The sequence below is a fragment of the Babylonia areolata genome, chromosome 29 (assembly GCF_041734735.1).
Source record: "Babylonia areolata isolate BAREFJ2019XMU chromosome 29, ASM4173473v1, whole genome shotgun sequence".
NCBI lineage: Eukaryota > Metazoa > Mollusca > Gastropoda > Neogastropoda > Buccinidae > Babylonia > Babylonia areolata.
Genome location: NC_134904.1, coordinates 29,733,621 through 29,756,590, shown reverse-complemented (window position 1 = coordinate 29,756,590; position 22,970 = coordinate 29,733,621). Strand labels below are relative to the sequence as shown.

General features: G+C 39.8%; 3 protein-coding genes across 4 annotated transcripts; 1 reads left to right on the top strand and 2 right to left on the bottom strand.

Annotated features, from left to right (window-relative positions):
* Positions 1 to 749: 749 nt before the first annotated feature.
* On the top strand, positions 750 to 7,538 carry LOC143274751 (uncharacterized). Its single transcript, XM_076578668.1, has 3 exons — positions 750 to 841; positions 2,179 to 2,342; positions 3,218 to 7,538. Exons 2-3 carry the CDS (start codon positions 2,224 to 2,226, stop codon positions 5,202 to 5,204), a joined length of 2,106 nt encoding a protein of 701 aa, XP_076434783.1. The 5' UTR covers positions 750 to 841; positions 2,179 to 2,223; the 3' UTR covers positions 5,205 to 7,538.
* On the bottom strand, positions 6,914 to 13,773 carry LOC143274750 (uncharacterized). The gene is made up of 3 exons (XM_076578666.1): positions 13,667 to 13,773; positions 12,894 to 13,064; positions 6,914 to 12,318 (listed from the first exon to the last, which is right to left on the bottom strand). Exons 2-3 carry the CDS (start codon positions 13,010 to 13,012, stop codon positions 10,197 to 10,199), a joined length of 2,241 nt encoding a protein of 746 aa, XP_076434781.1. The 5' UTR covers positions 13,013 to 13,064; positions 13,667 to 13,773; the 3' UTR covers positions 6,914 to 10,196.
* A 1,547-nt stretch (positions 13,774 to 15,320) lies between these two features.
* On the bottom strand, positions 15,321 to 21,397 carry LOC143274678 (uncharacterized). 2 transcript variants are annotated; one of them, XM_076578558.1, is made up of 3 exons: positions 21,348 to 21,397; positions 20,033 to 20,198; positions 15,321 to 18,698 (listed from the first exon to the last, which is right to left on the bottom strand). In XM_076578558.1, exons 2-3 carry the CDS (start codon positions 20,149 to 20,151, stop codon positions 16,742 to 16,744), a joined length of 2,076 nt encoding a protein of 691 aa, XP_076434673.1. In that variant the 5' UTR covers positions 20,152 to 20,198; positions 21,348 to 21,397; the 3' UTR covers positions 15,321 to 16,741. The 2 variants fall into 2 exon arrangements, with proteins under 2 accessions (XP_076434673.1, XP_076434672.1); XM_076578557.1 differs by having other exon boundaries at positions 21,340 to 21,384.
* Positions 21,398 to 22,970: the final 1,573 nt, after the last annotated feature.

The window sequence follows — 22,970 nt, the reverse complement described above, 5'->3', positions numbered from 1 at the left end:
AAGCAGCACATTCCCTCCGACGAATCGTTAAAAAGCAAGACATTCGTTTGGATATTGTGCTGCAGCTTTTTGATTCGCTTGTTTTACCTATATTATCATATGGATCCGACATTTGGTTCCCATGGGCTGAAACTAAAACTACCAATTCATTCAATACAGGAATGGCAGATTTCCTTACAAATTGCATTTCTCCGAAACATTCACATGAACAAATGCACATAAAATTTAGTAAACTGCTCATTATCTGATAAGTCGATCCTGCTCACAAACAAGCTCTTTGTCAACTCAGAATAAGCGAACATTATTTAAATATCGAACGAGGAAGATATGCAAACATTCCCAGAGAAGAGAGGTTATGTGATATATGCGAAGTTGTTGAAGATTAATTACATTTCTTAGACACGTGTATATTATTTCATAATTTGCGAAACCATCTGATTACAACTGTACAGCAGTATGATCATCAATCAAATGTGAGCACAAGAAAAATACAAAACGATAACCTTTATTTCTAAGTTCCTTTTGTTCTTTGTTGTGTCTATTAATCCTTCGATCGATCGGGATTTTATGACAATAAATGAAGTCAAGTCAAGTCACACACACACGCACGAATGCACACACTAACAAACAAATAAACACATATTATTTGGTTTGCTTTTTCATTTGAACTTTTTTTTTAACATTAGAGATTTAGGTGCTTTTGAAACTATGAACTGGAACCCAGTGCCAGACATTCTCGGTTCTCAACTTGGAGTTATCTTCAGTCGGGGGTATTCTACTCTGCTCGCTTCCTGTTTGTTGAATAACAACCGGTCTGTGGACACCAATGAAGAGGCTGAAGGTCCGAACTTTTGGATAAATTTAGAACGTGTATTTTGCATAATTTTATTGGGAGATTAGGTTAGGATGTAGAGTTATCTCCCTCTTTAGATCTGTTCCTGAAGACTTCTTCGATTTCTTTTTCTGCAGCCCAAGTTCAAGTTTTAAAGTTGGGGTTGTGTGGACGTGGAATAGGGATTTTACCCTACACACTGACACATTGAAACTGAAACTGAAAGAAGAGTTTGGGTGGGGCATCTGTTTTGATGTGCGTGTGCAATGTGTGTAGGTACCCCCTTGCATACCCACATTCATGAATACATAACATTGACATTTATTTGAATATTTTTCAGAAATTTAATGCCTTTAGTCATGTTCTGTTCAATACTTTTTTTTTTTTTTTTTTTTTTACGGAACAATAAAAATTTATTCAACAGTGTTTATCAAATTGACTAATTGAAGGGAAACAAAAGCACACAGTTCTTCACTTGGTGAAGACTTCAAGAGTGGACAAGTTTGGGGGGGGGGGGGGGGGGGGAGGGGAAGAACAGGGAAAAGTCATAAGTTTGGATGGGTGGGTGTGGGTAGGTTAGCCTCTTGACTACTGCTCACTTACATATGCTCAGCGGAGAAGCGTTGTCACCACATGGAGTCAAAATAAAGATAGAACTTACAGGTCAGGATGTCAGTTACATTTCTGTATTTGGACTTATTCTTCTTGGGATTGCATAACTTAAGTTCTAAAGTAAAACGGACTATGGCATTGATAAACTTGTACACAAAACGTGTATTAAGTTTTGCTTTCAAACTTATGCCTCATTGATCTCATTTCATCAAGGTTCAAATTCAAGGGGTTAAAAAAAAGTTTTAGAACGGAGGAAATAGAGACAGGCATGAAGGTTGTGTGTGCATACACGCGCACACACACACACACACTGCACACACACACACACACACACACACACAGATCTCACTGATAAGTAATTGTTTTTCTTCTTCTTCTTCTTTTTTTAAACCATTTGTTGACACACTTCTTGTATTGAATACATAATTTGAAAACGCATTGTACACGGTAGTTCTTGAGTAATTTAGATGGCAGACTTTTGTTCAGTATAGAAACTATAAAGAAATTGGAGAAGCTTAAAATTTACTCCTTTACACAAATTTGGCTATCGCATTGACTTGTAGGGGTACATGTATGGATATACATTATATGAGACAGTGTAAATGCCAATGTGTGTCACTTCATTTGGGTGTGTGACTGCTTATCATGAACCAGAAACATGCCAAGTAATAATGAGATTAAAATTGATGAAAACAAAGCATCTATTAAACTATTACATATTTTGATTTTTACAGATTTTAGCTTGAGATAGACCTGTAGATCCACATGCGCTCAAGAGAATGGATACCAGACAGTACTGCATCTGTCTGAATGAGGGAGTCTATGCAAGCTGGCACGCCATTGGTGCACTGGAAAACCTCACTGTGGATGCAGATATTGCTCAGTTCCTCGTAACTCTGTTAGTATTGAATAGTTTGTCTGTCTCTTTGTGTATACATGTGTGAGTGTGTGTGTGTGTGTGTGTGTGTGTGTGTGTATGAGTCAGCGAGTGTAAGGGTGTGTGTGTGTGTGTGTGTTTGTGAGTCAGCGAGTGCAAGTGTAAGTGTGTACACATGTGTGAGTGTGTGTGTGTGTGTGTGTGTGTGTGTGTTTACATACAATTCCACTGCACCAGGGTGTCATTCCTTTTTGAGTCACTGTGTTGCTGAATTCATTCCTTACAAGAGGGCATTCTGTTGAGCTCTTCAATTTGAAATATTGTAAATATTGTTTTTACTGATTTAGTTGAAACTGTGATTATCAATACTGATACTGTTCTTTAATACACATACATCCCTGCTCCCATGTACCCTACTTCTACTCCCACCCTATTTCTACTCTCACTATACCCCCCCCACCCTTTCTCTCTCTTGTTAAATCTTATCAAGTGAAAACCAGTCAATCAAACCATATCTCAACAGTTCTAGTCATCATCAAATGAATTTGCAGTAAAAAAGAAAACCTTTTGAATTCTTATGGTTTACAAAGTCTTTAAAAAGTAACTTTCATGGATGAATTTTGGCTTGTGGTCTGGATATTGAACAAAAATCAAACACACAAAATAAAACAACCCATACAATTACACACAGTAAAAACAATTCATGCACAATTCTTTGTGTGTCTTCAGTATGATGGGTGTTTACACATCTGGATTTTTCTTACTCTTTGTGTGTTGCATCCTCTAGCATGCGTCTTGCTCTTTCAGTCACTCCCTTCCCCAATATATGATATGGAATACATCTTATAGTTACTTTAAAAACTAAGTACTGCTTTACACATAATTTTCAATTTCAGGTATTCCAGTCAGAAGCAGAAAGTGGGAGAGGAGACCAGTCTCAGGTGTGTGCACTGTCACTGCTCCCTCACCTTGTACTGCGGCACCTGTCAGTGCCCTTCCCACCTGGCCCTCCCCTCCCTCCCCCCTCCTCCTTCACTATCCTCACCCCCACCCACCACCTCCCTGCTTCCCCAGGTCTTGGACACTTCCGCTTCTCTGTCTGTGACCTCTGACCCTGTCCACACCACCACACCTGTCCTGGGACCAGAAACGTTTGACGGCGGTGTCAAACATGAAAGTAGTGCAGGTCTTCTGGAAGACGAAGAAGTTGAATTTGACGATGACTGTGCATACCAGCTGGATTTTGTCAAGGCGGAAATGGCTGGCAGTGGGTGTGACCTGGAGCCAGGTTTCACGGCACCAGTCATCAACTTCCGACTGACTCCTTCCAGCCGTGAAGGAAGCAGAAGGCCACAGAGGAGGAGAGGGGGACGGAAAGCGGAGAGCAGTGCTTCAGTTCAGAGCACAAGGAAAAGAAACACAGCGTCTGCTGCAAGTCAAAGTAAAGCAGGGAAAAGTAAACTGACGGGCAAAAACAAACGCTGTGCAAAAAACGAGGTAAAACATCTTCCAGTTGAGGATGTGGAAAGTACTACTACTAGCATTAGTGAAGGTACTGCTGTAGACTTTGAAGAAAAAACCAGCACAAAAGATGGTGATGGCTTAGGAACCAAAGGAGGAAAGAGTTGTGGTGGTGGGACCCCAGAAAAAGCTAACAAGGAAAGACGGAAGCGAAAACCTTGTGCGTTACAGGATCTTGAAGAGGGTCATATTCTTTCCGAGGAGGAAAGACGTTCAGCCCAGATCCATATGTACGATGACAGTTACTTTCAGCGTCACAGCATGGAAGACAGTGCTCTTAGGCACCCTGGGAGGCGAAAACGAAAGAAAGCAAGCCCAGCATCAGCAAAACGTGCTCCCAAAGAGCATAGGAGAAAAGGGCTGAAAAGAAAATGTGTTACCTTATCTCCAGCAAACTATGACAGCAGCAGCACTGAAGAAGAAGAAACAACAGACTGTCGAAGAAGTGGTGCACGAGTTAATCACCCTTCTCTTTCTAGTCATAGACAGAACGGAAGAGAAAACATAACATCTCAATCAAATGGCACTGATGTGGCTGGTGAAGACCTCAAACATGAAGTGCTGGCTGCAGGAACAGAGAGCAGTCAAGGCGACATGGACCAAGATGACTCAGACAAACAGCCCCTCAGGATCTTGGTCTCTGCCCAAAAGATCCTCCCACTGCGGACGAAAGATGGTAATTATGCACGTCTTTTGTACTCCTATTTTGAATGTGCTCACTGCAAGAAAGCTTTCACCCACAAACGAGCGTTCAACGGTCATGTGCAAACACATGTTGAGCAGAAATTCAACAACTGCACAATGTGTGAAAATGGCTCAGAATGTTCTTGTGACTATGTGAAGCATGAGAGCAGACCGACTTTACAGTGCGAAATGTGTGGTGTGCATCTGAAAAGCCTATACGCTCTCAGATTCCACATTGCCGCGATCCACAAAAACGATAGGCCGTTTAAGTGCAGTTTGTGTGAGAAGTCTTTTGTGCTGAAGACGAAGCTGCGGTCTCACCTGAAGTATAAACATGCGGAAGGAGGGAGGCTTTTCCATTGTGACCAGTGCAGTTACCGTGCCTTTGATGCCCGTGGCCTTAAAGTCCATCAGATGTGCGTGCACTCCAAGGAGAGGCCCTTCAAGTGTACATACTGCCCCTCTGCCTTCGCCATCAAGTTTTACCTCGATGTCCACCTCAGGAAACACACTGGTGAAAAACCATTCAGGTGCAGCGAATGCTCACAGACTTTTGCGCAAAGGCCAAGTCTTACGCGTCACAGACGAAACTATCATGGACTCGAACCTGCTTCAAACAGGCAGAAAACTGATCTGTCTGGTGCATCAAGCATGCATACATCCCTTGAAATTTCTTGAATTCTTATTACTATATTGAAGGCCCTGAAAGTTGAGAAATGATAGATTTGTCTCTAAATCTTGAAAACAGTTTGGAAAAAAAGAAGAAAATTAGCCCTCTGCAAATGTGATTTGTCACTGGGAGTAGGAAGGTAAAGAATGATTATGTTATGTTGATCTTGCAATCTTTCTTTGATACATATAAAGAATGATTATGTTATGTTGATCTTGCAATCTTTCTTTGATACATGAGGAAAAATGAATACACGAGTGTGAATTCATGAGCATTGTCTTTTGTTTATTTTTATGCATTTTTCAGTTCCTGTATGTTTTTTTTATGTGTGCCTATGACACAGGCAGTCACTGAGTCCGTCAGTCACAGTAAAATTTACTGTGTGCATGTGAGATCTGATAGATGTAACCTTCCTGTTCCTTACCCCTTTCTCAATAGTCTATGTGAAACAAATAAATTAGTTTGAGTTGATTTTTAATATTTCTTAATGTATTTAAAAAAAAATAGTTGTGGTTGTTATGTCTCAGAGTGTTTGTGTGTGTGCATTGTGTAGTATTCATTGTCTCTATTCTTAGACAGGTACAGTATGAATGAATACATTAGTCTATTTGGCCACCCCTTTTTTACTGCCTAAATAGCTTTAATTTTAGGCTCTGGCAGTATAAAAATGTTAATAAATCATCCACCCTTAAAAATAATGCACGATACTGACTTACCCATGCACCTTTCACCTCTTGAGAGGATTGGCAGTCAAAACCTGATGTTCTACCTCTCTCCCTATTAATGTGTACATAGATTTTTTTTTTTTAAATTACATTTCAAAAATTCTCTTTTGTTTAGAGAGAACAAAATGTTTGATTATGTATACAGCATTATGGTCTGTGTTTTTATATTTAGATACATATTTTTGATGTATGCCATCATCATTATCTATTCAGTCTATTGCTATTAATTATCTAAAACACAGTGTACAGGACTTTGCTTTCAGGTTTGTTCTGAGGGGAAAAAAGTTAAAATTTGTTTTAATAAGAAATGATGATTGAAAGAAAGGAACAGTTACACTTACTGAGTTAGTTATTCCATCATGAAAGTAAGTTACATTTAACAAATGTGAGCAATCTCTTACATGATCTATTGCAGGGAAGGGTTGGGGGAGAGGGGGTGTAAGAGGGAAGGAAGAATGTTGCACAATTACCGTCTTTGTAAACTTTAACTTTATAGTGTGATAAGTGCAGTGAAACACTAAAGATTGACATTTACAATTTGATACATGCAGTGAAACACAAAAGTTTGACATCTAGTATAATGTTGAACTTTGGTGTACCGTGTATGTATATATATATATAACTCTCTGTGAGGGAATGTATGTGATAGCAATGGAAAGATGCAAGGAAGGGTGAATGGCTGTGCCACAATGTGTGTGGATTGGCAGTTATTATTCCCCCCTGTTATTTTATTTCGATTAATTTTTTTCTTGAATAGTTTTCAACTTTTTTTATCTTTACTGTTGGTTAAATGTGCTGGCAGACATCTGAGACAACGGCAGCATGACATCGTAATATGTACATGAATCTTTTTGCAGAATTATAAAATGTAAAATTCTCTTTTGTGAACCCTTGTTTCGTCGTAAAATGGTTTAGAATTTTCATCCGTCCATTTCCGTATGTTTTAACACTCTCTCTCTCTCTCTCTCGCACATGCTCCCACACACACATCATTGATAAGTTTCATATGATTATTATTTATTGCTATAAATACATGCACATCACTGTGAGATTAATCACAATTGTTAGCAGTCCACACCTGCAAAATAGTAACACATAATCCATTGTCATACTATACTCTCAACTTTCAGTCTACAGTGTGGCTGGACTAGTTTGCTTGCCCTCCATGTGTTGTACATGTGTAGTGTAAACTGTGTCTGAGAACAATTCTGTAATGTAAATAATAGAATATAACATTTGTCATTCACATTATCTTACTGATCAATGTGTGTGTGAGAAATGTTTCTGCTACAAAAAATGTTACCCCTGAAAGTGAAATCATTCTTAATGTGTAACATTACTTTTAAATTATTGTGCATATAGTTGCAAATATAAGTCAGACAAGTATATAAACTGTGGATATTAAACTTGTTGGTAAATTTTCCCCATCATCTGTTTATTCTGTACAATCTTTACAACTAGATGAACTCAGTCTTGAAAACACTTGATGAATTTCATGTGTGTGGAAATGTGTGTTGAAGTTTGCATCCCTTGGATTTTTCTTTACTGTATGTCCTCACAATGAAATTGAAATTTGAATATGATATAATGTTAATTAAACTGTTTCGGTCAACAGTCTACTCGGAGTGCTTGTGTGTATATGTATATGTGTGTATACATGTATGCAAATGCATGTGTCTGTGTGTGTATGTGTGCATGCAAATGCAGATGTGTGTGTGTGTGTGAGTGTGCACGTGAATGCGTTTGTGTGTGTGTGTGTGTACAAGGCGGTATGACTCACTCTGGTGATCCAATATCAAGTGTTGTGTGTGCTTCAGAGAATTATAGCCTGTGAATCACAGAGCACAAGCTCAGAACATGAAAACATTAAGTACAAGAAACATGCACTTGTACATTATTCACCCCATTTCCCAAAGGATTAACAAGCCAAACCATCAGTTAGCAACAACTGACAATATGATCTGCCCAACCCAGCTTGAACCAGCAATTAGCACAAGTATGAGCAAACAAATTCCATACTTTATCCAAAACCCTGAGCAACTTTTTCCCCCCAATACCAAAGAACAAAGTCACATATACAAACATACAAGTATGCGAAAACATATACACAGAAGAATTACCACACACAGTGAGTTGTTGTGAGGGAAAGAGGAGGAATTTGGCATGTTAAACACTGTTGGAGAAAAAAAAGTCTCACAGATATCTTGTAGTTACGTTTTGTCATGTCCACTGCCTTTTTTCTTTCTTCTCCATCTTCTTTTTTGTTGTTGTTGTTGTTGTCATTTTTTCGCTCAAACAAAATCTTCTTCAATACTGTAGGTGTAGTGATAGGAATCATGAAAATTCCAAGACTCTTCCTGACCTTTCAGGGTAAAACATTTATTTCCAAGACTTTACCAGACCTGGAAATGTTTTCCCTGTTTTTCCAAGACTTTTTCCTGATTTCCATAGCTCTGTGGGAACCCTGAACCAACACCCACTCCTCTTTTTCCAGATTACAAACTCAATGCGACACCCCCCTCCCTCCCTAACACATACATACACATGCAGATCTCTGCACAGAGCTTATGAATGTTGCAACATATCGTTATAAAAAAAAAAAAAAATCCTAATCATGGGATAAAAAAGGGTTTCAAGAATGCCTGAATGGAAGCAAAATATCAAAATATATATAATATCGAATTGCAGTTCATAGAGACCTTGGTACAATTTTCATGCACAGAAGATCGCTTGACTGAGAAAAATACTAAGTTTTGCAAAGAGTGTTCAGAAAAGGACAACAAAGAAAATTCTGCAGGATGTACAAGGCCAAAGCTTGCTTTATATGATTTTGCTTCATTAAATAGTTATCACATGATCAATATTAATATAAATCATCAAAAGTCTACCTCAATATTTCTTTTGCATTTATTTTTATCACATAGTTTTTCACCACAATACAAAAACCATCCAATCACTGTATCCATGTTTGTAAATTCAGTGTTTGTGGAAAGTCCACAACTGAATGAACATGTTTACAGAACAAGGCAGGGCCAGTAATTCACTATCAAATTAGACCAGTCCTTCTAGCGACTACTGGTATGTGGAATTTCAGAACTTAAATTCTGCTACCCCCCAGAATGGAGTATCGCTGCCTACATGACAGGGTAAAAATGGTCATACACATAAAAGAGCACGAGTGAACGTGGGAGTTGCTGCCCCCGAACGCAGAAGAAAAAGAAATTATATTTGTTCTTTTCTTGTGCTCTACTCTTGTTTTTGATTAACTTTCTCCATACGAACGGAGACTACGTTAACAGCGTTTCACCCCAATAACCACCATCAAAATATTACCAGCGGAAGGTTCTTACACTGGAGAGGTGAATGTTGATAAAGAATACCACAATTCTGACGACGGAAGCTAAAGGTTGGGTCATTGAGACACCCACTGGACATCCGAGGGGTCTGTGTAGAGGAGAAGAGAGGACTGGCCGTACTGAGTGAGTTAAGTGGGGGTGAGGGAGGGACTGTTTAACTGAAGATGCTTGAGGCATGAAAGTTGGTATAATAAAGTTTGCAGAGATGTATATAACAGCACTTGATGCTTCAGCCCTGGGCTGGGATACATGAGGCGATTTTTATAGAGCTAAGTTTGCTTACAGAGTTAAGAATGTTCCTAAGTATAAATGGAATTTACTGTGGAGTTAGGAATGTTCTTATCGCTGAGCAAACTTACTGCTGCTACATTCACTCAAACAACCCGCACCTGGTCTTTTTTGCAGGCAGCAGAATGGGGTAGGCCACTGCACCCCATGCACTGATGTGCTACCAGTAATCGTCAGTCTCTGCAGTATACAAAGAACAGCTCGCATCATGTTTTAACATGAGGTGAGGAAAATCCATGAATTATCTAAAATAGGATTGAATATAATCATACACAGTGCATTTTGCACCAAAGAATGGTATCTTGAGAATTTATGATGGAAACAATAAGGGAATAATATCAAGCATAGGCATATACTAGGATATAGGTTTATCTAAATTCAAGACAATGGATGAACTTACTTCTTAGGTAAAATTGAATAGATTTGATGGCTGTTAAGTTTTGAAGGAGCTATACAGTCTGCAGAACAGCCTCCTATGGTGTTTGAAAAGATGTGAATTGTAATAATTAAAAACCAACAATAATGGCAACCCGTAAATTCTAAAGTTCTACTAACTGGAAAACTTGAGCATTGAGCATATAAAGTTTTAACCCCACCATAAACATAAAATCTAATGAGGAACTTGCGGATCCTACATTTTCTTGCTGACAGAGGGGTCCATGTGATGATGGTGGGTTCGAATGTGGCGAGTGAGACTGGGTCTCTGTGTGAACGTCTGCAGGCACTCGCTGCAGCGATGAGGCTTTTCACCCGTGTGTTTCCTGAGGTGAATGGTGAGGTACACTTTGCGGGCGAAAGCAGACGGACAGTGCGGACACTTGAACGGCCTTTCGTTGGAGTGGACGCACATCTGGTGGACCTTCAGACTGTGAGCGTGGAAGGCGCGATAGCCGCACTTGTCGCAGTGGAATCGTTTCCCTCCCTCCGCATGTCTGTCCCTCATGTGAGAGTTCAGCTTGGTCTGCAAAACGAAGGACTTGTCACACAGGGTGCATTTGAATGGGCGGTTGTTTTGGTGAATGGCAGCAATGTGGAAGGAGAGGGCTTTCTGGCTTTTGAGACGAACGCCACAAATCTCACACTGTAAAGTTGGCTTGAGGGAATCGCAAGTGCTCTTGTGCTTTTTGAAGGCGCAGAAGTCTGAGGTTTCGAACGGGCAAGCTGGGCATTTCATGACGTGGAGTTTCATGTGCTCCTTGATCATGCTGTATTCCAGGTACTTGTACCCACACACCTCACACTCGTACTTGTGCCTTTTCTCATGAATTATTCTATCGCAAGGACGCTCAAAAGTCCGGTCACAGAACGTGCATTTATGAATCCTTTTGTCTATATGGGCTTGGACATGGCTGTTGAAAGCTCTTTTATGGGTGAAAGCCTTTCGGCAATGACCACACTCAAAGTAGGAATAGAAATTGTGAGCAGGATTTCCCGATGACGTCAACAGAGGGAGAATCTTTTGGGCTGAGACAAGGATTCGGAATGGTAGTCTCTCTTTACTTTTTTCACCATCATCCTGCCCAAGACTTTCAACTTTGGAAGAGGAGAGAATATGTTTCAATGTGGGGTATTTTTCTGGAGCTGCCTCTGTGTGGTTCAAACAGTGTTCAGAATTTGACTGTAGGTCTGTTTCACTAGGTGTCTGGTTGCATTGGCTGCTGTCGTCTGGTGGATCAAGGGCATCCACACTTTCCTGTGCAATTCGGGCATGTTGGTTAGACTGTGCATTGCTTATCTGATAGTCCACTGTGTCTTCTCCTGAGCTGCTGCTTTGGGAGTTTGATGAAAGTAGTACACTACAGGCTTTCTTTTTTCTTCCCCGTTTCCCCGGAACATTTTTCACAATGAGCACCTGTCTTGCATTCTTTCTTTGCAGCCTGCTAGAGTCCCCATGAGATTCATCCTCCAGCTTGTGACGGTCAATAAAACTTTGGTCATACACATGGATTTGGGCCAAACGTCTCTTTTCTACAGAAAGAATGTGGCCCTTTTCTAAATCTTGAGATGCACATGGTCTCCTTTTCCTCTGGGTGTGACTGGGTGTGTCTTGGTCTGTGCTGTCACAGTTTTCTTCAATGCTGCTGTGTAAAGAAGTGTTTCCTCTGGTTTTCATGCCTACAAGTTCTGTTTCTGCAAGTTTTCTCTGCTTGCATGCAGTTTGCACATGTGTTTCAGTCAGCAAAAGTGCTGTGCTTTGGTTTTCCTCTACAAGACCTGTATGCTTTGGTGCTTTCTTCACAGATGTCCTGGTGGTAGTGTTTCTAGTCCTAAGTCCCATGCCTGCTGGTCTCCCACATTTTCTTGTACAATCCATTCGAGATTTCTTGCGTTTACTTCTGGTGAATGGTGCAATATGTACAGCTATGGCTGGTTCAGTAGATGTTGAGTCATCACAGGTAGTGGGTGAAGATTCTGTCTTCACAATCTCCAGGTTTAAATCATGATCTCCATCATCTTGAGGAAAGTCAGCAGTGTCGTATTCATCTTTGACATGACCAGTAGGTCCCTCTGCTCCCAGGATAGGCATGGTGCGGTGAGGGTCAGAGGTCACAGACAGAGGAGCGGAAGTGTCCAAGACCTGGGGAGGCAGGGTGGGGTGTGGGGGTGAGGACAGTGAGGGAGGAGGGGGGAGGGAGGGGAGGGCCAGGTGAGAAGGGCACTGACAGGCGCCGCAGTACAAGGTGAGGGGGCAGTGACAGTGCACACACCTGAGACTGGTCTCCTCTCCAGCTTTCTGCTTCTGACTGGAATACCTGAAAGTAGAAATAATCCACTGCATCCATCACTAAATAATCGTACACTTACAAAGGTCATGTTTGCAGCAGCTACATCATTAGCATTTATAATGGCACAAATAATCATGTAACCAAAATATCCACAGTACAAAACAACTGTTAAAAAGTAAAAACTTATCAAAGTAAGAGAAGAAATTTCTGGAAACAATAAAAAAGAAAAAGAAAAAAGAGATAATATTTATAGGAGGAAACAAATGATTGAAATGACCACTACATAGTGATAATAAGTTAATAACTATTAAAACAACAATAAAACAATAGAAATAATAGGACAAACAACAAAAACAATCATACTTCAAAGTAGGTACTCATATGAGCACTGAATTGTGTGTAGAGCCAAACCTAGAAATCAAAGCCCTAGCACACTATATACAATCATTTATACACACATAAAACACTGATTAAGAAGGATGGAAGTAAATGAAAGAAGAGAAAATTTATACACACACACAGAAAGCTTGAGAAATTTTTTTATACTGAAATGGGGAGAGACAACTACACTTTAGAAAGAGATAATTATAATTCACACTAACAAAGTCACAAGGAACTTGGCGATGTCTTCGTCACCAGTAAGATCCTCCAGGACGCCAATGGCATGCCAGTTTCCGTAGACCACTTCATCCACGCGGATGTAGTATCGCCTGGTCTCCATTTTACTGGACGAGCGAACAACTTAGCTCTGCATCCTCCACTTTCACTCAATCCTATAAAAACATTAAAAAAAAATTTTTTTAAAAAGGAAAAGAAAAAGAAATGGTGGGGTGGACAAAGCGGATGTTAAAATAACAAACTGTCAATTAATTTATTATACTATATGCAGGCACACATGAAAACGTATACACAACATAAACACACCTTTATAAATGAAACAGCATACAAACACACATACAAACCCCTCAGCTACATACACACACGCCCACACACACACGCACACACAGCGACACAAACAAACGTGCACACACATACACACACACCTGAATACAAACAGCATACAAACAAACACACCCCTCAGCTACACACAAACTCATAGACACACTGAATGTACACACAATAGGCACGCTTGTGTGTGTGTGTGTGTGTGTGTGTGTATGTGTGTGTGTGTGTGCGCACGCGCGTGTCACGTGTGTATGAGTGCAAAAATATGCGTGTTTTTATTTATTTATGTACGTGCGTACGGATTTCAGTCTGTGTATGTGTGTGTGCACACAGATGACTAAGAAGGCTTCGTCTAACTAGTACCTTAAAAACCCAAAAAGTTTTAGATACAGTAATTACTTCTAGTAACGCATGGGGACTAGAACTATACCTTAAAGACGACTTTGTCCATTACTGACATTTCCCCCGAACTTACGATAATCACCAAAGCAAACTCGCATTCCCAAACTTATCCACAAACAGGCAGAAACAACCTTCCATAAAAACTTACAAGTACTAACTGAGAAGCAAGCCGTTTTAGAATTTTGACAAACGATGAATTCGAAAGCACCAAAACTGCTGCTTCATTCGCTGTTGTCGTTCCTATGGAAACAATTAATGCGGTGTGTGTGTGTGTGTGTGTGTGTGTGTGTGTGTGTAACACAACAATATGGAAAATAATGTAATGCTAAGTGGCTTAATAAATTAATTCCCTTACAAAGCACAAAGAATGTACCATTTTCGTGGAAATTACAATGACATGTGAAAGTCACACACACACACACACACACACACACACACACACACACACATCTATCTAATTATGTAACTACACACACACACACACATATATATATATATATGTATTATAATTATCTTGGTTAAGGTCAGTTGATAAAGTTGTTGTAGTTGCCGCTGATGGTGTCGTCTTGTATTCTGTTGCACCTGTTTATTTCTATCTGACAAGCATAACATTAATAGCTGAGGAGACTGGACTTTAAAATTGAGGGTCTTGGTTTCAGTTCCTATAAGGTGGGTGTGTTTCTGATTTCCTCGGTCAACATTTATGTGCAGCATGCCACTGCTTATACAAACCCCCATAGTATATGGAGAAGCACTACTGGGGAAATTGTCACTGCCATTACAGGAGGCATGCAATATACAAAAGAGAATGCATTTGAATATGAACTATTTTATTTCATGCATAGTTCAGTAAGTGATTTTTGCAAATATATTAATAGTGATTTTTGAAAGGTAATAATTAAATTGGAGCACTTTGGTAGAATCAGTTTGCAAATCTGCGAAAGGTAATCTTACTGTTTGTTACAGTGACAGCAGCAACAACAACCACCACCAAAAAGGACCATTTACGGAACATTCTTAGTACATATGTATGGATGTTCAGTGTTTATGTGTTTGACAAATGGGAGAGACAAACTGAGAAACAAATGCTGTTTGGTGAATGAAATATTTGTGACTGGCACATTTCAAAATAAATAAAACACCGGGTTATTACATTGACTCACTTTCAAAAACCAATTTGTGAAATATTTAAACAACCTTGGCCATGAATATGTGCGGAAGCATCGGGTCATATTTTTATGTAATCGGCTTTAATTCTTATAAATTCCATGGGGAAAATGCCTGTGCTTGTACTGACAAATCTCAGAGAAAGTAGTTTTGGGACAGGTGTATATGAGAGCAAAGGAGACAAAAAGAAAGATGATAAACATTTTACATATAGGAACCGCACTGTAATTTCAAACTGTTGGATCAATGAAGCGCTACATATTCCACAATTATGAGGATTGACTGCTCAGGTATCTTGTGTTTATCACTCAGAGATATGTCAGTGACCATTCAGGTTGTTTGAAGCAAATCATCTGGAAAGAATTCCAGATGTCATGAAACTCAGACACACATTCACTAAAACACACACACACACACACACACGTATCAAACCACCCACACCCACAGACACACTTTTGAAATGAGAGACCACACAGAGACTTATCATATGACCTGAAGATTTAATAAATGATCATATATGCAGCATATAATCCAAACAAAAATATAGACATAATTAAAAATATAACTCTCTCTCTCTCTCACACACACACACAGGCACACACACACACAATTAACACAGACATACCCAAATAGAAAATTAATGCACTTTATGTTTAACATAACACAGAGCTATAAGGATATCTAATATATATAAAAATAAAAAGATTTGTATGAAAATGAAATCACAGTATTTTAGGCATCAGACATGACAAAGCACAAATCTTAAGTTCCCTTCATAAACCGTTCAACTGTTGTTATTTTTTTTAATAAAGAAAAGTTCCCTTCCCAATCCCTACAAGTAAGTACAAGTTTCATTTTTTTTCCTTTAAACAAAAACAAGGATGACAATAATAGCCAAAACAACAATACTGATCATAACAATAACACCAATAATAACCTTGCATAATCCACAAATGTAAAAAAAAAAGAAACAAAAATAACACAATCCTACATTGCAATGTTACCCACTCAGATATATACATGAACACATTCAGTGAGGAAACAGAGCCCCAAAATGATGTATCATAAAGTATAACAAGCATGGTGGAGGTAAAGTCAAGAAAGAAAGAACTAAAGTCCAAAGGGCAGAACTGGTCCTAAGAACTTCTGGAAAAAAAAACCCCAACAATTAAAAAAAAACCCAAAAAACAAACTTCCTGGTAGCAGGTATCTTACGCAAACAGCAAGCACATTTCTACTTCTTGTTGTTATTGTTGTTTGTTGTTTGTGGCGGTGTTGGTGTGGTTGTTGCTGTTGCTGCTGCCGCTGCTGCTTTTTTCCTGCATGTTACCCCCATCTCATCACCGTCTCTCAATTCCCAATACGCAAAGTATGTTTGTGTACAACTACAATCAAGGCTTTATATTTAATGAAAATACAAAGACTGACACAGTGACAGATAAGAAAAAAATAATAAAAATTACAACAGGGTTTCTAGAATGTGGGAACATCACACTATAACTGAAAGAACCCTATAGTATTCCTAAAAAAAAAAAAGTCACATTTAACTTGCAAACCCATACTTTGGTAAAACAAGCATTATGAGGGAACGGGAAAAAAAAAAGAAAAAAAAGTGCTGTTTTTCTATTGATAAGTGTAGTTACATATAACCATTTTGAAAGATTATAACTGTCATGTGCCTTGTTTTGTTTGGTTTGGTTTTACTCATCTTTCCACATCAAACATACAAAATAGATCTGTCAAGTTACCATATGTTAGCAACACACCACACCTTTTGATCACAACTGTATTAAGTTACAAGAAGTTAGCCATACACTAACTTGGTACCATCTATCAAGAAGAACAAGGAGGAAGAGGATAAAGGTACACTTAGTTACCAAACAACACACAGTCTTTTGATATGTGACATATTTGCCTCTAATTATTGTCCTGAGCTTCAAGAACAGTTGTCAGGATCCACTGTCTTCTTATTCACTTTGGAATCCTGACCATGGTGAGACCTCAAATGCAGAAGGAGGCTAGGCTTCTGGACAAAAGCCTGTAGACACTCTGTGCACCTGAATGGTTTTTCACCTGTGTGCAGTCTCAGGTGGACCCCCAGAGTGTACTTTCGGGCGAATGCTGACGGACAGTATGTGCATTTGAACGGCTTTTCGTTGGAATGGACCGACTTCTGATGGCTCTTGAGGCCTTTGGGGTCGATGAAACGATTTCCGCACTTGTCACAGTGGAAAAGTCTCCCACCTTCTGCATGGTTGTATTTCATGTGGCAGTTGAGCTTTGTCTTGAAGACAAAGGACTTGTCACACAGGGTGCACTTGTAAGGTCTCTCGTTTCTGTGGATGGCGGCGATGTGATGCTTCAGGGATTTGACGCTTTTCAGGTGCACTCCGCAGATCTCGCACTGCAAGGCTGGTCTGAGGTACGCGCATTCATACTTATGTTTCCTGTACATGTAGAAATCTGTGGACTGGTACGCACAGCCTGGGCATTTCATGACCCCGTTGTTTTCAGTGTGCAGTTTCATGTGATCATTATAGTCGTTCTTGTCTGTGCATTTCTTCCCACAGATTTCACACTCTAATTTATGTTTTTTCTCATGCTCTCTTAGATTGTAGAGGCTCTCGAATCCTTTATCACACATAGTACATTTGTACAGATTTTCCTCAGCATGTTTTTGGATGTGTTTGTTAAAGGATCTCTTTTGAATGAATGCCTTTTTGCAGTAAAGACATTCAAAATGAGTGTACAGGCTTCGTGTGTAACTGCCGTCTGCTGCCTTCAATGGAGGGATCTTTTGGGCTGAGACCAAAATTCTGAGGGAATGTTTTTCGGTCTCATCTAATTCTGCTGATTCTAAACTGCTACCTTTTCTTGTCACTGACACATTGTTATCAACACCATCCACAGCTGAGTGTGATTCTAAAGCTTCCACCTTTTGCCTGGCATCTTCATCATGCACAGTCTCCTTCAGCTTACTGTTCTTTGAAGCTGATGTCTGCTTGGTGTATGTGGGAAATCCGTCTGCTATCTTGTGACGTTTGAAGAAACTTTCATCAAACATGTGGATTTGGGCTGAATGCCTCTCATCCACAGGAATAATAAAGCCTTTGTCAGGATTTAGAGATTCACAGATTTTCCCTTCTTTGTGTTTTTTATTCAGATTTTCCATAGCTTTATTGCTGACATCTTTTTCTATTTCACCAGGTAACCCTGCATTGTCTTGGGAAGTCAGGTGGTTACCTTCTCTTACCTGCTGAATACCTTTCTCTGAAGAATTTGACATAAATTTGTCAGATAAACTCTTGTTTTTCTTCACCACTTTTCCCTTCTTTGAGTTTGATATATTTGCTTCAAGGCTGACAGCAGAAGTTGTACGTCTCTTTCTTTTCCCACGACTGGAAGATACATCAGGTTCTCCACTACAGAGGTTGCCCTTTCGGCATTTTCTTTTTCCCACTGGTGTGTGCTGCATCAAGGTGAGAGCAGTTTCTGAAGTCTTGGGTTCACCATTGTCGTAGGCACTGGATGGAGAATCTGGCTGGACTGTGCCAAAGTCAACAGGGCAGTCATCAAAATCAAACTCTCCTTCGTCCTGAGGTATCCCGGTGGATTCGACTTCATCTTTGACATGGCTGGCGGGCCCCTCTGCTCCCAGGACAGGTGTGGTGTGGTGAGGGTCAGAGGTCACAGACAGAGGAGCGGAAGTGTCCAAGACCTGGGGAGGCAGGGTGGGGTGTGGGGGTGAGGACAGTGAGGGGGGAGGGGGGAGGGAGGGGAGGGCCAGGTGAGAAGGGCACTGACAGGTGCTGCAGTACAAGGTGAGGGGGCAGTGACAGTGCACACACCTGAGACTGGTCTCCTCTCCAGCTTTCTGCTTCTGACTGGAATACCTGAAAGCAGACCATAAATCTATGTACAGATCAATGTTTAATTGTATGAGGCATCTACCTGACTGAATAAAATTTTGCACACACCACATACAAAGTCACATACATTGGTACACAGACACACATACTTTTTAATTTAGTAATTGTGAGGATGGTCACATATCTGTGGATATCTGTAGATTTTATTGTCCTTCAACCAAATGAATTTTTAAGAACTATACAATTAGCTTACTGAGAATAGTTTGAATATTCACTGGCTTTAGCTTGCTCTAAAAAACTTTCTCTTCTGTATTTGTGGACTGCACCTCCCATGTTGACCTGTGTCTATGAGTGTGCTTCTTAAATCTTAGAATATATCAAAATTACAGTGATAAGACAATGACATTTTTTTTTTTACCACACAACTTAGGAATTGTGCTCCATTTTTTGGGATGTGCATGCTGGGCATGTGTTTCCTTAGCCTACTGAATGACTGCATAGGTTATGGGATCTTTAACATGTATGTTAGATCTTCTGCACATGTGTACACTCAAAAGGGGTAAAGGAACTGGCAGGCCTGCATTTAAGTGGACTCAAGAAATAGAATCTATATAATAAAAAAAAAAAACAACACAAAAATCCCAAACAATGTTCAACATTATCATGCCTTTTATTTCAACTCATCAGGTGCTGATAGCTGAATCAAACCCAGGATCATCACCTTGAAAGCTCAACACTGTAACCCGTCTTGAGAAACAAGGTCCATAGAAATCTGCAGGAATCCCCCACCCCCCACACCTCAGAGTACTCTGCCAAAAAATCCAATCAACCACAAGCCCCAGTTAACACATGATCACACACCCACACGCACTGCTGTCCAAGTTTTTTCTTCTTACTCTTCTTCTTCTCCGCTCATGGGCTGCAACTCCCATGTTCACGCGTATGTACACGAGGGGGCTTTTACATGGATGACTGTTTTTACCCCGCCATGTAAGCAGCCATACTCTGTTTTCAGGGTGTGCATGCTGGGTTTGTTCTTGTTTCCATAACCCACCGAACGCTGACATAGATAACAGGATCTTTAACGTGCATATTTGATCATCTGCTTGTGTAAACACACAAAGGGGATTCAGGCACTAAGCAGGTCTGCACATACGTTGACCTGGGAGATTAGAAAAATCTCCACCCTTTACCCACCTGGCGCCATTACCAAGATTCGAACCTGGGAATCTTCAGTTTGAAAATCCAATGCTTTGACCACTCAGTTATTACGCCCGTCATTTCTTCTTACAATGTGGGATACAGAGAACATATGACTCATGAGTCATCATACATTGCCAGACAGACACACAACCTACAAGGTCACAAGAAACTGGGCGATGTCTCCATCTGCTTGGAGGTCCTCCAACACACCAATGGCACGCCAGCTGCTGTACACGCCTTCAGTCACAGAAATGTAGAACTGTGGGGTCTCCATCTGCCCGAGTTGTTCTCAGCTCAAGGTCTCACCATCATGTCATCAGTCTGAATGGGGAAGGGGTTGGGGGATGGGGGTGGGGGGTTGGAAGGGGGAATGAATGATTACCATGGATAGTATTATTCTCTCTCCATCTACCTTATTAATACTATTATCTTCTATCTAATTTGACTTAAAGCGAGAATCATTAACAGATTTAAGAAACAATTCTGAATTAGAATTGCACTTTTTTTAAATAGAAAAAACAAAAAAACAATGTTTTTTGTCTGAACAATATATAATCTCATATTTTGCGCTTGTATCAATTCACTCTTGATCAAACACACACACAGAACTGTTATCATGATTGTAATTAAATGTTACTGGCTGGTGCCTTTACAAATTACAATGAAGCCTCGCTGGACTTAGTATTTACAGCATTGTATGATTTTTGGACTGTCACATAATCAACTCAACAGTGTGTGTTAATGTGTATACTATGTTTAAAAAAAAAAAAAGATGAAAGAAAGCACATGCAATGTATGTATGCTAATTGCTATGCACATGCATGTGGTTATAATGTGTGTGTGTGTGTGTGTGTGTGCACGCACACTTTGTATGTGTATGCATGTACGTGTGTGTACACATGTGTGTGTTGTGTGTATGTGTGACTGTATGTGACTGTGTACGTGTGTGTGTGTGTGTGTGTCGTGTGTGTGTAAAAGGAATTGTTCAGTTAAAAAGTGATATCTGCTGACATTTGTCTGTGTGTGGGGGAATCTGTCAATAATAAATAAATTATAACCATGAACACAGCATGTACATGTATGACTGTAGAACAAATAGTTCGTCTGCTTGTTTGTTGATGTCAGTTTATTCAATAACTTGTGCGTACAACTTTCGAGTCTGGCGCAAGTTTTCTTTTTGTAGTACGGTTGCATTTCACACACCGCAGTAAAATGAAATAAAACCAGTAGTTGTACATTACTGTGAGAACTAAACCAACGCAATGGATCTAGATCTTGGCCAGGCAAGCTTACTTCGGACCATGATTCGACCAAGTCCACGCACCTTTTTGTTTGTGAACTTGTATGTTTTCCCTTTCAAGTTGGGAGAAAACGGGGCAGTAAACATTTCTCATAGAACAATTATGTCGGAAGAGGTACAGATTTTTTTTCTTTTTGAACTGACATAGTTTAAATAACTCACATGGTCACCTTTTGATTTTATTGTTCGGTGCTGTCAGGAAACCAAGATTGGTCTATCCACAAACGGTACGTGGAACTTCTTGTGCATGACAATTCTAAAGAAAAACCAAACAAAGATAAGATCGTCAACAACAGAACCACACCACAGTTTCAAAGGCATCCAAAATGCTTTAAGCATCTCGTACAAGATTTTGGATAAACAAAATCGACCATTTGCTTTTATCGCCAGTTTTTTTTTTTTTTGTTTTTGTTTTACATATATCTGTGTGCAGTAACACGTATTTTAGAATTACTGTGTTTTTTTTGTTTTTTTGTTTTTGCATTTTAGCATTGGTTTCCCAAGTTTTCTGTCACAAATTCAAGTTTAGTATTGACCAGTTCTCAGCACAGGCCTTCTACATAAAATACGATTTCAATATCTCTCTTTTCTGGATTGTATTTTTGTGTGTATTCTATCGTTAGTTTTTGTTGTTTTATGTTTGTCTGCTATATAGTTGTCTGTTACTGTTTTTAGGTAACTGAATTGATTAATTCAATAAAATATTTACAATGTATATATGAAGACTGTAAGTGTTGTCCACCAGTGGTCACAACTATTACAAAGATGATAAGAAATTCACAGATTTTGTTTTTGAACCATGTTCTGCAACTTCTCACTGCTGTTACTCTTTTTGCTCACAAATCTTGATTCTTAAATATACAGCCACTAGTCCTGAGAGATACAGGCACTACAGAGGGTGGTGTCCTAAACTGACAGCAATTTATGTTAGCAAGACTAAACTCCTTGACTGCTGAGTCCTGGTGAGATGAGATCAGTGTGGCATCAGTCTGAAAAAGCAGTTATGTGTGTGTGTGTGTGTGTGTGTGTGTGTGTTCGTGTGCTTATCAATGGCACAACTAGTTTTGCTGTACAAAAAGTATGTAATCCCTTAACAATCTCATTTTTTCATGGGCTGCGACTCCCACATTCACTTTGCATAGACAAGTGGGCTTTTACCTTTTTTTTCTTTCTTTTTTAATATATGACTGTTTTTACCCATGCCATGTAGACAGTAATACTTTTAGGGTGGTGCATGCTGGGTATGGTCTTGTTTCCATAACCCACCTGATGCTGGCATTGAATACAGGATCTTTAACATGGGCATTTGATCTTCTGCATGCATATACATACAATGGGGGTTCAGGCACTACCAGGTCTGCACATCTGTTGACCTGGGAGAACAGAAAAATCTCTACCTTTAACCAGCCAGGCTCCATGAGTTTCAGTTTCAGTTTCACTTTCTCAAGGAGGCGTCACTGCGTTCGGACAAATCCATACACGCTACACCACATCTGTTGAGCAGATGCCTGACCAGCAGCATAACCCAATGCGCTTAGTCAGGCCTTGAGTGCATGCTTACATATTTGTGTACCTATGAAAGTGGATTTCATTTTACGTAATTTCGCCAGAGGACAACACTCTCGTTGCCATGGGTTCTTTTTCAGTGCGCCAAGTGCGTGCTGCACACGGGACCTCGGTTTATCGTCTCATCCGAAAGACTAGACGCTCAGTTTGATTTTCCAGTCAAACTTAGGAGAAAGGGCGAGAGCGGGATTCGAACCCACACCCTCACGGACTCTCTGTATTGGCAG

Excerpts from the sequence above, each read along its gene's own strand:
- LOC143274678 (XM_076578558.1), bottom strand. The coding sequence starts at position 20,151 with ATGGAGACCCCACAGTTCTACATTTCTGTGACTGAAGGCGTGTACAGC. Across the intron at positions 18,699-20,032 it reads GCCCAGTTTCTTGTGACCTT|GTATTCCAGTCAGAAGCAGA; the intron begins GTAGGTTGTGTG and ends GTCTGCTTTCAG.
- LOC143274750 (XM_076578666.1), bottom strand. The coding sequence starts at position 13,012 with ATGGAGACCAGGCGATACTACATCCGCGTGGATGAAGTGGTCTACGGA. Across the intron at positions 12,319-12,893 it reads GCCAAGTTCCTTGTGACTTT|GTATTCCAGTCAGAAGCAGA; the intron begins GTTAGTGTGAAT and ends TTCTACTTTCAG.
- LOC143274751 (XM_076578668.1), top strand. The coding sequence starts at position 2,224 with ATGGATACCAGACAGTACTGCATCTGTCTGAATGAGGGAGTCTATGCA. Across the intron at positions 2,343-3,217 it reads GCTCAGTTCCTCGTAACTCT|GTATTCCAGTCAGAAGCAGA; the intron begins GTTAGTATTGAA and ends TTTCAATTTCAG.